Here is a 13,660-nt window from a genome sequence, read left to right as displayed (position 1 = left end):
GGAATTGGTAGCAGAAATGCGAGACCTATAGGCCTAGACCTATCAGAATAGCTTATGCAGTTAGCATAAGGCCTTATAGCGTGAGTAGGAGTAGCTGCTCAATAAATTAGCATAAGTAAATAACCGAACCCTGACCTTAAGTCACAAGATGCATAAGACTTTGTTTATTGTTTAGCAATAAGCACCAGTGTTGAAAACTGATGGCAGGTAACTGCAAGAAGGGAGCTCATACCAACGTAGAATATTTTGGAGGGACACAACAGCAGATGCCAGTGTTAGAACATAGATAATCAGGCTTGCCTGTAAAGCCGATACTTTAGCATACGCTAACTTTAAGAATGTAGGTGTATTTTTATCACTTAGCTAGTTACAGGGGTATTAAAAACAAAGGAGCAAAATCACAGTCCGCCTGTGTACGGGCCTTCTCTCACTAGGATAGTCTGAGGCCCTGTGCTTAGGCTAAGGCCTTTGGCTAAGCAGCAGAGGCAGCTATAAGCTGGGAAGCCACCGGTTACCTCCTCACATCCCAAACCAGTTGCACTGAAATAAGGTAGTATTGGGCTGTTAGAAAGACGATCCTGTCCTGATAGTGCCCATCACCACCAGATGAAGAAACAGATTTTTAAGATGGTTAAAGAAAACTTACTTTGATAGCACCCTGTCTGGCAAGAAATCACTTATCAATGGTTGTGATTGTGAAACCCTCATTTCTGTATTGTTTTATCTTTATGGCCCCCACTTTTCTATTGTTAATCTGTCTGGTTCTCTAATTGTTTCTGTCTCCTGTATAATTAATTTTACTAGGTGTAAGTTAATTAGGGTAGTGGGATATAATTGGTTAGAGAATTTTGTTACAATATGTTAGGATTGGTTTGTTAAATTCCAGTAAAATGATTGGTTAAGGTATAGCTGAGAATATTACTGTATAAACTGGTCAAACAGGAAGTGGGGGGGAAGGGAAATTGGAATTATGCTTGCTAAGTGGGGGGAGAACGGGAACAAGGAATAGGGAACAGGGAACAGGGACACAGGCAAGGCTCTGCGGCTTCAGAGTTGGCAACGGGGACATGGGGTAAACGCTCTGCGGTGTCAGAGCTGGGAAGGGGGACGCGGGGTAAACGCTCTGCTGTGTTGGAGCCGGGAAGGGGGATGCAGGGTAAATGCTCTGCAGCGTCAGAGCTGGGAAGGGGGACGCGGGGTAAATGCTCTGCGGCATTAGAGCCGGGAAGGGGGACGTGGGGTAAATGCTCTGCGGCGTTGGAGCTGGGAGGGGGACGCGGGGTAAACGCTCTGCGGCATCAGAGCTGGGAACGGGAACTAAATGCTCTGAGGCGTTGGCGCCGGGGAGGGGGATGCGGGGTAAACGCTCTGCAGCATCGGAGCCAGGAGGGGGACATGGGGTAAACGCTCTGCGGCGTCGGAGCTGGGCAGGGGGAAGCGGGGTAAACACTCTGCGGCGTCGGAGCTGGGAGGGGGACATGGGGTAAATGCTCTGCAGCGTTGGAGCCGGGCAGGGGGACGTGGGGTAAACGCTCTGCGGTGTCGGAGCCGGGAGGGGAACGCAGGGTAAACGCTCTGCGGCGTTGGAGCTGGGAAGGGGGACGCGGGGTAAAAGATCTGCGGCATCAGAGCTGGGAACGGGAACTAAATGCTCTGCGGCGTTGGAGCCGGGGAGGGGGATGCGGGGTAAACGTTCTGCAGCGTCGGAGCCAGGAGGGGGACACGGGGAAAACGCTCTGCGGCGTCGGAGGCGGGCAGGGGAAAGTGGGGTAAACACTCTGCGGTGTTGGAGCAGGGCAGGGGGAAGTGGGGTAAACGCTCTGCGGCGTCGGAGCTGGGAGGGGGACATTGAGTAAATGCTCTGCGGCATCGGAGCTGGGAAGGGGGACGCGGGGTAAATGCTCTGCGGCGTCAGAGCTGGGAAGGCGGACACTGGGAACAGACTCTGTTGGCGTATAGAGATAAACCTGATTGGTGCGAAGGGCTTTGGAATATGCTTGCTTGGAAACTAACCCCATTAAACATTAAATTGTTTTGTACTTTGGACTTCTGGTTTTTTGCTGCTTGCTGTGTGTGTGACAAGAACCAGGGAAGTGGGAGGGTGAAGGGAAAGCCCTCTACCAGCCTAACTACAGGTAAGCATAGTAACCTAACTGACATATATATTAATGAGTTTAACTTAACTACTATACTAACCCATGGGATAAGGACAGCCCAACAGTATGAGGGTGAAGACTTTAAGCTATGGTAAAAGAGGTAAGAGTTTAGTGTATTTTCTGTTGGCACAGTAATTCTATTCCACTCACCTGGACATTACTCTTGTCATAAATATAAAGGGAAGGGTAAACACCTTTAAATCCCTCCTGGCCCGAGGAAAAACCCTTTCACCTGTAAAGGGTTAAGACGCTAGGATAACCTTGCTGGTACCTGACCAAAATGACCAATGAGGAGACAAGATACTTTCAAAGCTGGAGGCGGGGAGAAACAAAGGTTCTCTCTGTCTGTGTTGCTTTTGCCGGGACCAGAGCAGGAATGCAGGTCAGAACTCCTGTAAAGGGTTAATAAGCAATCTAGTTAGATATGCATTAGATTCTGTTTTGTTTAAATGGCTGAGAAAATAAATTGTGCTGAATGGAATGTAGATTCCTGTTTTTATGTCTTTTTGTAATTTAAGGTTTTGCCTAGAGGGATTCTCTATATTTTGAATCTGATTACCCTGTAAGGTATTTACCATCCTGATTTTACAGAGGTGATTCTTTCACTTTTTCTTCAATTAAAATTCTTCTTTTAAGAACCTGGTTGCTTTTTCATTGTTCTTAAGATCCAAGGGTTTCGGTCTGTGTTCACCTATGCAAATTGGTGAGGATTTTTATCAAGCCTTCCCCAGGAAAGGAGGTATAGGGTTTGGGAGGATTTTGGGGGGAAAGACGTTTCCAAGCGGGCTCTTTCCCTGTTATATATTTGTTAGACACTTGGTGGTGGCAGCAATAAAGTCCAGGGGCAAAAGGTAAAATAGTTTGTACCTTGGGGAAGTTTTAACCTAAGCTGGTAAAAATAAGTTTAGGGGGTTTTTCATGCAGGTCCCCTCATCTGTACCCTAGAGTTCAGAGTGGGGAAGGAACCTTGACAACTCTACATTTCAAACTACTGTATTTACGAATTCTACTGCTGTATACACGGGAACTGCATTCTGGAGTTTCCAGAAAGTCTGTTTCCTGCCTCTTTGCTTAGTGTGAATTTTTCACATTTTTACATTCACATCCACAGCTTGCTTTTAAAAGTGATTTTTAGTGCTTGTGAAAGGTGCCAGATTGGCAGCTCTGGAGAAAAGAGTCCTTCGTTTATCTTGTGGCAAATATGCATAGCAGCAGGGCAAGCTTCCCCCCTCCCCACTAAGATGTCTCAATCCTGGCACAGAGATCTACATCCAGAGGTAAGAAGGGTAGTTCAGTCTTAATTCTCCATCTGCGGGGCCCGGATCACCATTCATGTTGTGCTCCCCGTTAGTACCCAGCCCTGGTGAAGCTAATGATCCAACTAGTGGACCAAATGCGATGATGACTCCTGGGCATGTACCACCTGAGGCACATTGTGCATATGCTAAGAATAAGTACTTGGCCTCTTTACAGATGTCAAAAGGGCACAGGAGCCAGCAAAGAGAGCTGAAAACGGGAATTTGAGTGGAGATCTGCTGGAGGGGAAGGGAGGTAAGCCCTGGTTCCATAGGGGCAGTATGAGTTCTTGAGAGTGTTTGTTTGCTGGTTTGGTCTTGGTCTTTTGGTTTGGAACCAATTTTATTTAACATTTTCATTAATGACCTTGGCACAAAGAGTGGGAGTGTGTTAATAAAATTTGCGGATGACACAAAGTTGGGAGATATTGTCAATACAGAGGAGGACCGGAATATTATACAAGACGATATGGATGACCTTGAAAACTGGAGTAATAGGAATGGGATGAAATTTAATAGTGCAAGGTCATGCACTTAGGGACTAACAACAAGAATTCTTGCCATAAGATAGGGATTTATCAGTTGGAATCAACAATGGAGTGTTATTACCATTATACAAGGGACTGGTGAGACCTCATCTGGATTAATATGTGCAATTCTGGTCTCCCATGTCTAAGAAAAATGAATTCTAACTGGAACAAGTACAAAGATGGACTACCAGGATGATTAGAGGAATGGAGAACCTACCTTACAAGAGGAAACTGAGGCAGAGTGTCTTATTTTGCCTAACAAAACAAAGGCTCTCTATAAATACATCAGAGGGAAAAATACCAGGGAGGGAGAGCAGTTATTTAAGTTAAATGCCAATGTTGGCACAAGAACAAATAGCTATAAACTGGCCATAAACAAGTTTAGCCTTGAAATTAGATGAAGGTTTCTAACCATCAGACAAGCTATGTTCTGGAACAACCTCCCAAGGACAGCAGTAGGGGAAAAAATCTAACTGGTTTCAAGACTGAGCTTGATACACTTAGGGAGAGGATGTTATGATGAAACTGACTGCAATGGCATATGGCCCATCTGCTACTGCTAGTAGGAAATATCCCCAGTGATCACAGATGGGACACTAGATGGGGAGGGCTCTGAGTTACTACAGTGAATTCTTTCCCAGGTGTTTGGCTGGTGGGTCTTTCCAATATGCTCAGGGTCTAACTGATCACCACATTTGGGGTTGGGAATGAATTTTTCCCCAGGTCAGATTGGCAGAGACCCTGGGGTTTAAATTTTGCCTTCTTCTGCAACGTGGGGCTGGTCTGAACTAGAGTAAATGGTGGACTCTCTAGAACTTGAAGTCTTTAAATCAAGGGTTGAGGACTTCACTAACCCAGCCAGAGGTTATGGGCCTATTACAGGAGCTCAGACTAGATGATCACCATAGTCCCTTCTGGTCTTCAAGTCTATAAATCTAAAAGGAGCAGCGGCTGAAGTGGTGCGTCTTGTGATGTGGACTAGACTGAGACTCACTCATTTCATACAGGCCAAAGAGCCATCAGATGGTAATGATGTAGACCTGGTGTGAATTTGAAGTGATGCTCACAGAGATGAAGGACAACCTTGTGGTTAAGGCATTGGACTGGAAATCAGGAGATCTGAGTGCAATTCCTGGCTGTGCCACAGGCTTCCTGTGTGACCTTGGACAAGTCACATGACCTCTCTGTGCCTCAGTTCCCTCCCCATTTGGTCTGTTAGGCCTCTTTAGATTCTAAACTCTTCCAGGCCGGGATTCTCTTTTATTAGGGGCTTGTGCAATGACTAGCACAATGGGACCCTGATCTTAGATGCGGCTTCTAGCTTCTATGGTAGTACAATGGATAACTAAGACTAAGTAATGACTAGAGGTCTCTCAGTCCATTACTAATTCCCGAAACTGCTGGTGACTTACGTTTTGCATGAACGTTGTACGAAAAGGAAAAAAAAATCATACTTCTAAAAAAAATTAAACCCTTTTTATTTGTATATTTATTTTATATATAAAAGAAATTAAAAAAAAGAACACAAACAAAATGTTTATTATGGCAATTCAGTTTTGTCAGAGCCCTCTGCTTGGGCCACTGCCTCTGGTCCACTGGAAGTTAGCAAAGTCCGCCGGTTATAATGTCCCTTTATGATGCCGGAGTTATTGTTCTCATTAAGGATTTGCTTCTGTTTTTGCCTGTTAAGAGACTGTACAAGTCCTAATACAACAGCCGCTAAGGAATACTGTCCAGTCAGTTTTCTTGGTTGTAAGATTAAAGGATTTGGTTGTACTCTTCCTAGAAGAAAATATGTTTTGATTTTTCCTTCCTGTTCGCTGATACCTTTGACATAAATCTCTCCTCGATAGTCGAAGGCAAATCCCTTGTCCTTCAGGATCAGATACGTTTCTTCAGGCACTTGTATTCTGCCACTTACACCCGTGCTGTCCATTCGACTAGCTAGGTTAACCGTTTTGCCCCAGATATCATATTGGGGTTTCTTAGCACCGATAACTCCTGCTACAACAGAGCCATGGCTAATACCTACAAACAAAATAAAATCAAGAGGAAACATAATTAGACAATCGGGCAAGAATGTTTGAAATACCAAGTTTGCAATTATGCTTTAGAAGTTTGCTTCAGACACATTCTTCTCTGAGTTTTAGGAACAGGGTGGAAATAAAGAGAAATAAGGACATAAAACATTGGAACTTCTATCTGGATATTGATTGTATATGGTAGCTATCACTATATGATGTGAATATCTGTAAACTATGCATCACCTTGACACCAATAAACTTGGTATCGTACAAGGGCTCAGGACTAGCCATTGTTCCAAGGAGGTTTGCCATCTTTTGGGAGTTTGTCCTGAAAGACAAACTTGTTAATATTAGATGTGACATCATCATATTGTTAAGTATTAGGGGGTAGCCATGTTAGTGTGTATCCACAAAAACAATGAGGAGTCCGGTGGCACCTTAAAGACTAACAGTTTTATTTGGGCATAAGCTTTCGTGTGTAAAAAAACCCCACTTCTTCAGACGCAAGTGGGTTTTTTACCCATGAAAGCTTATGACCAAATAAATCCATTAGTCTTTAAGGTGCCACCGGACTCCTCATTGTCATCATATTGTTACTTCCTATGGAAAGACATCACAAGATCATGATGCAATTGCTTAAAAATGTCATAGTTTCTTAACAGCTTAGCATTATTTTGGGAAAGCTAAAATTGTCCTGCAAGCACTCCTAGTAAATTTAAGACACGGGGTAATGCTGTAAGATTAAAAGGGTCTATATGCCTATTTTAAAAGTAAATTCAGTACTGGTGAAAGGTGATAGATACACAGCTCTGGAGAGAAATTGCTTTGCTTTCTCTCAGATTAGGTATATATGTGTGTGTATATACAAGGACAGCATATATATATGGACAATGACAATGACAATGCAAACCTCCAGATTGCCTGATCTGTATAGCTCAATCTTGATGTGGAAAGCCACCTCGAAGGGATCACATTTCTGTTGGGTGTGTTTTGGGCTTGTCCAGTAATGCAGTCTCCTATACTGACTGTCAGGTGCAGGCATGTTACTGCTGTATCCAATACATATAGCCTATCACTTTTGTGTCCCATCCTAATGGTTTCATCCAGGATGCCAGGTTTCCCATAGCAGCAATTCAAAACCACTGGTGGCCCTACAGGTCTGGTCAGCACTGGGATTAGATTTTTGTGCAAAGCCAAAAAACAAGTTGCTGTACTTAGAATAAGCTCCCATTTCTATTTTACAGGAGAAGCAGTTGATGCAGGGAGATTAAATGTAAAAAGAGAAGGTGAGTCAATATCAGATCCAGGGTGCTCCTGGCTCCCAGTCTACTGTTCAGACCATCACACAGTGATGCCTCTCTGTCAGACTCATGCGAGAGTGTACAGGATGTTGTCATCCATTGGTACAGTAGCTTGCCCAAGAGATTATAGACATTATAAAAAGAGAACCAGAAGATTCTCTTTTAGGCTACATAGTGGGAGGCTGTATTTTGGGAGCTGGAGGATCATATTTCTATCCTGCTCATGACTTTGAAGTCAATGTGATCACAGAAGACAAAATAGCTGGTGGTATTGAATTTCAGTACATCCACGTGATCAGTATACAATGTCCTTGCAGGTCATAACAGGCAGCAGGTAGGTAACAGGCAGCAGGTTTAAATCAAACATAAGGAAGCACTTCTTCACCCAGTGCACAAGCAACCTATGGGACTCACTGCCAAAAGTGGAACTGGGTTCAAAAAACAATTAGATGAGTCCATGAAGGAAAGGTCCGTCAATGGCTATTACCCCAGATGGTCCGGATGCAACCCCATGCTTCGGGTGTCCCTAAACCTCTGACTGCCAGAAGCTGGGACTGGATGACAGGAGATGGCTCACTGAATAATTGCCTTCTTCTGTGCATTCCCTCTTAAGCATCAGACACTGGCCACTATCAGAAGAAAGGATACTGGGCTAGATGGACCACTGGTCTGACCCAGTGTGGCCATTCCTATGTTCTTACCTATGAAGGGTGTGTGCTTGCAAAAAATAACCCATTTTATTTCAAATGCTTGCACGGTACTTACCGATGCGGAGTTCAAAGTTGTTGAATGAATGTTTGTTGATCTCCTGTATACTTTCATTCAAAGCTATGGAGAAGTCAGCCAGAGCGCACAAATGTCCCCATTTGTCTTCACATTGCTAAGAGTGAATTAAAATGGAATACATTATGTGTGTTTTGCATTTGCTATAAAACAACAGTCTCCCCAGAGCTAAGTATGTGAAATCATAATTCATAAGAGCAGTCTCATCATACCCTATTAAATCTCAGTGAAGTGGTTCATGGTTAATGGAGAGGTAATACATTCCATTTATGGTGCGCGGCTTACACATTTCAGTGCAGAGCTGCCTTGCTGTGAAATATTGTAGATGCTTTGCTTGAGATCAGGAATTTGATGGGTAATAATGGGAATAAGCAGGGGGTGGGATTTCAGGGGATAAAATTAAAGCTGAGAGGGGGTGAGGAAAGAGAGAAACACAACTTGTCTTAGGAGGAAAAGTAACGAGAATGGGAGGCAGGGAAATAAGGGGACAAGCAGCACTGAGAGTGAAAGAAGAAAAGAGAGGGAGAGAGAATTCTTCGAGAACAATTGTGATTTTCATTTGCTAGAAGTTCCAAATATCTATTTTCTTCTAGTAAATACCACCCTGTGAGCATCTAAAAATGACACCAATATCCTTTACTTTGCAGGAACGGATGAAGAGCATAACATTGACATCTCTGCTTGTTTTAAAAAGATTGAATTAGCCCCTTACCTGTTTTTCAGGTGATAATCCCGATACAGCCATGTATGTGCTGCCAATGGTTTTAATTTTTTCAATATCTTGAAATCTTTCTTCACCTAGTAACTAATGCAAATGAGACAAAAGGCTGTTACTTCTATAGTACCTGATGCAAAATGCTGTAGAGTTAAATTGTAAAAGTACAAAGACCTAAACTAATAATTATTCTCACAGTTCATTGTAAGGAAGATCTAATTTGGTAGAGCATCTTGTGTAATTGACAATGGCACACAGTTTGCTTGAACTTCTTTGTACAATGAGCTTAAAGCTTTCAATGTTTTCATGGTAGGTATTCACAAAATGCATTCAGTTAAACCCTGCAGGGCTGCTCGGCACATCAAATTATGGATTGTACAAAATACACACACTCAAGTCCAATTTAAATTCAGGCAATTGCTGGAGTTCCATCACACACACACACACACACACACACACACACACACACACACACACACACACACAGATACATATACATGTACACACACACACACACACACACACACACACACACTAACTGAGCATAAACAAACTGAAAAAAACCAACAACCAGCCCCCCAGAATGTTAAAAAATCTCCGTAAATCCTAGAGGAAACTTCTCTTTTATTAGGCAAAACATGAACACCCTTATACTATATACCACTATGCAAAGTTCTTCCAGTTCATGTGTCTGAGGTTCCCATTGATTAAAAAGCTAAAGGGATTACTTTGTTCAAAGCAAGACGCATACCACAGGCTTATCACAGATGACCTCCCATCAAACTAACCACATTGTACGTAAGTCAAGAATCTGGGGTCTTGGAAACATTGTATCTCGTTTATGGAAATCACACCACCTGCCTCTAATGGAATGCTGCACTGCCGCCTATGCAGGGAATGTAAACCCATATGCCCTTCCAACCATGGGCAGGCCAACACCTGACCTACTTTTATTTTCTTCTATCTGCTTGCAAAGCCATTTATGTGCCTTTCCCTGCCCAAAGCCAACAGCTTCAATGCGCTCCTAAAGAAAGGAATCACTGCTTGTAACGCAGCCTTCATGAGCAATCTGATGGCAACAGATCAGTGTGAACAGGCGTTCGGGGAAAACAATTATGGTAAAGAAACAGATTTCATTTTCAGCTTCCAAAGGGTTTTTGTAAACAGCAGTGAGCAACACAGTAATTTAAAAAGCATGACAAATATCAGAACCATGCTCTTTTCAGGCGCAAAGAAGCCATTGGCTCTTAGATCGTTTACAGAGAATATCTCAAGCTATCTTCTTTTTTGTCTTCTATTATTTTAAATACCCTTATATTTCAGAGGTTTAGCCTTTTTATCAGCTGCTTCATCCATGTTTAAAACAATGCTTTCTTTTTCATTTTCTGCTCTGTGGCATCTTACAAAGATGGATTTTAATATTGTGGGAAAATATTCAAATTGACTCAGTTCTGGTTTTTTCCCCCTTATTGTGTTCACTAATTTGCCTAGGCAATTTAGGGCACATTTTCTAATACTAACGCTTATCTTGAGCCCAAAAACCAGTTCAGGGCCTGATCCCACATTCTTATCCATATATCCATATCCAAGGTCAGTGGGATGTCACTGATCATGCAAAAAATGCAAGATTGGTTCTCAAGTGTACACACGCAATATTACCCAGTTGCATGCATGCAAGTACAATTTAACCAGTGAAGTGTGAAAATGTGATTCTGCAGTTAAATCATAATTTATATTTATGACAGTATAATAACTGCTATGGCATAAACACGGCGTAAGTCACTGCAGCGTAAAGAGAAAGGAAAAATGGTCCGTAAAGTAGAAAGCCCTTATTAAAATACCAAAACAAGTAATATCAGCACCAAGACACCACTAAGGTGGTAAGCACCTTAGATTAAATTGATTAGATAGAAAATGAGATATCCAAAAAAAATTGCCTTAGATCTACAATTTTCAGGGCAGTGACAATGTCTATGTGTGCTTCTGTACAGCATACCAAACACTGAGGGCTTGGTCTTGGTTGTGGCTTCTGGGATACAACAAATAATTATAATAATATTCATCTTGGGCTCTGAAAAGTGGTGCTATAAAAAGGCAGCACAGTGTCCATATAGTCAATGTGCCGTCAGTGCCTCTGAGCACATCTACAAAATAGAAAATCACGTATAATTGCATTCTGAAATGACACGTTGTCATACTGAAAGACTCCCCATGCCAGTTCAGAAGTCAACATCTCCCGGCTCACCAATCAGGGAGAAGCCTGGATAACTAGACAGGCCTTACAGCAGGTTCTGAAGGTCAACAGACTTTTGGAGCTTTGGGGAAAGCAAGTTCCAGAGTCACATGACCCCAAATACACAAATTTGCGGCCAGACTGTGGCCTGGCCTTGTGTGACTGTACAAGGATATAAGAGGCAGTTAGACACCTGCCTCTACACCCATGAGAGTCCTCTTTGGACTCTGCTCTAGGAACACAAGGAAAGCAGGGCTTCATGAGGCCACTGTTTCCCCCTCCTGTGTGGATGTGTGGCAAATTGGAGGAGAGGGGTAGGGAGTGGGCAGTCTTGAATTCATTCCCCACAATGTAGGTTATTTCTCCCCAGAGACAAAGGGCAAAGAGTAGTGGGATTGTGACTCTCTGAGGTAGCGTACAGCTTCCCAGAAGCACAGGAAGCACAAAATGGCTGAAATTCAGCCAGATAAATCTTCTGTTTGTTTTTCTCTCCTCAACATAGACCATGAGGACAAAAGACCAGACCCTAGCAGTCCTGTTCACCAAATTATAAAGCAATCAGCATTCATCTCAGTTTCTGAGCATAGACAGATTGGTTTCCTCAGGCTGACTACACCCAGAAGAGTTCTCCTGATGCACACCACTCCTCCTTATTTGTAGACTGCTATGGTGGTGAAAGAGGTGGTTTACATCACAGCCACCGCACATGACTTAAAAGTGTACATGCAGCAATTGGGTGAATCCAGAACAGGATTTTCACCACTAGCTTTCTAACCGCCCTTCCTTCATGCTTCTTCTGCTGCAGAAGGCATACCAAAGAGGATGGTGCAGAAGGACATTTAGAAGACACGTGTCAAGGAAAGAAGATAATTATATTTTCCCATCAACATATAAACCTAATGGTTCAACACAGTATGTTCCTTTATGCAGCTCTCAAATCCAACGGGGTGGGGAAGGAATATTAACAGAAAAGGTCCTCTGCCCAGGTAGGTGCAAATCTGAGCCCTGATCTCAAGCTGAATAAAGAATGGTTTGTTATCATTCAGTGATTCCATAATTAATTTGTTCCCCTCCACCTGCCAGATCTGCAAACTCAATCTCGGCTCTGACAGGCAAACTGGATTTGTTCCAGCTCACATGCCATCACCAATGACAACTACATTCCAGTTGCAGAATCTTTAACAGTAGACAATCCATCTCACTCTCTCTCACTGGCACTGACGGGGTCAAACAGGAATAGTAGGCAGTCACAATGGATGTTGGTCACTGAAGTCAGCGGCTCTGACTCCGAATACATGCAGGGTGCAGAAACGCTGACTAAGATGTCACCATTTTTCATAATCACCCTTCTAGCTCTTAACAGCTGCTGAGTAAAGCAATTGTTTTTCACAATCTTTCCATATGTAATGCTGAAAAGTCGCATTTTTCCAACACTAACAGTGCTGCTCCCAAACTGTGCATCCAGACGTGGCTGACAGGTCTGCAAATAAGGAGTAGGGTGAAATACTGGCAAGGAAGCATCATGCCTCCACCCCTCCACCTTGTCCTTAAGTCAATATTTGCAAGAAAATGTTACCAGCAGACTTTCAGCTAGGGGATGTTGCACAGCTGAAAACGGGAAGCTTAATGACGTCTCTGTCTCTTTGCAGTACATTTTGTTCATGCTTCTCAGCCTTCCCTTCTTTCCTGTGTATGATCATTAACTCTTTTCAGTCATTCTCTCTTATGTGCTTCCTTTCAAACAGCTGAGCTGCAGACCAGAGTCTAGCTAGAGTAAGCAAACTGCATCTCCACCATAGAAATAGGTTAGCAGCCAGCAAGGGATCACATTATTTCATTTAATATCCACACCACAACCTATTATACAACTAAAGATGTCTGAGACTTAACATAGTTCCTCAATAGGCTCTTTATTCATCAGAGAGTAGGTGTTAGGGACTTGGATGTGAGATAACATTCATATTCTTGGTGAAAGAGATGTCTTTAATGATCATAGCTACAGCAATATGATTCTTCTGCCAAAATTGCACTCACATGCATGATGGGACTTCTTAAAATTAATTCATAGCATAAACTTTGAATTATCTTTGAGGCATAAAGTTTTAAATCAGAACTACAAAGAAAAACAAACCATTAATAAAGAAATATGGTGACATCTGGGTGTGAGCTTAGGTATAAAATCAGATATTTATACCTGCGCAGGAGCCTAGCAGGTAGCAAAGCTTGTTAAGTAGCAATGATATTTGAAAGGTAATTATGTTACATAAGGACATCAGATTGTGCCTCTTTCTTCCACCCTGACCACCACTACCTCACTCCAGCAATTGCTGTTCTCCATCCAGTTCTGTGGACACATCCTCAGTCTTCTCCTCTGATCCACCTCTTTATCCACTATGTCTATATGCTTCAAATGCCAGTGAGTCAAAATTCAAGATGTACCCACCACCAGTCTCCCTCTCACACTACTCTGGGAGAGGAAGGTGAGGGTCCTAGTTCTGCCTCAGTTCCCCACCTGTAAAATTTGGATAACAATGCTTCTGGCAAAGAGGCAATATGAGGATAAATTAATTTAAAATCCGGAGGCGCTTGGACACTGTGGTGCTGGAGGCCATATAAGAACCTA

The 13,660-nt window shown here is 42.9% G+C and overlaps 1 protein-coding gene and 1 long non-coding RNA gene across 9 annotated transcripts in view; one reads left to right on the top strand and one right to left on the bottom strand.

Moving 5' to 3' along the window:
- The first annotated feature begins 2,049 nt into the window (after positions 1-2,049).
- The window catches only part of LOC141982099 (uncharacterized), a 49,995-nt gene continuing 38,384 nt past the window's right edge, over positions 2,050-13,660 (top strand). For 2 of the 7 annotated variants that reach the window (XR_012637957.1, XR_012637963.1), the window contains exon 1: positions 2,050-2,135. This is a non-coding gene — a long non-coding RNA (uncharacterized LOC141982099). Of the gene's footprint in view, positions 2,136-3,353; positions 3,434-3,629; positions 3,708-7,249; positions 7,292-8,736; positions 8,835-13,660 lie in introns of those variants that run through there. The other 5 variants (XR_012637960.1, XR_012637959.1, XR_012637958.1 and 2 more) reach the window with 5 other exon arrangements.
- ADCY8 (adenylate cyclase 8) overlaps positions 5,522-13,660 on the bottom strand; it is a 176,073-nt gene continuing 167,934 nt past the window's right edge. For both annotated transcript variants that reach the window (XM_074943847.1, XM_074943848.1), the window contains exons 16-18: positions 8,802-8,894; positions 8,072-8,186; positions 5,522-6,009 (exon numbers count right to left, since the gene is read on the bottom strand). In XM_074943847.1, coding sequence (XP_074799948.1) covers positions 5,522-6,009; positions 8,072-8,186; positions 8,802-8,894 — 696 coding nt within the window. The remainder of the gene's footprint in view (positions 6,010-8,071; positions 8,187-8,801; positions 8,895-13,660) is intronic.

The sequence above is a fragment of the Natator depressus genome, chromosome 2, assembly GCF_965152275.1.
Source record: "Natator depressus isolate rNatDep1 chromosome 2, rNatDep2.hap1, whole genome shotgun sequence".
NCBI classification, from domain to species: domain Eukaryota; kingdom Metazoa; phylum Chordata; order Testudines; family Cheloniidae; genus Natator; species Natator depressus.
This window is presented reverse-complemented; position numbering and strand designations above follow the sequence as displayed.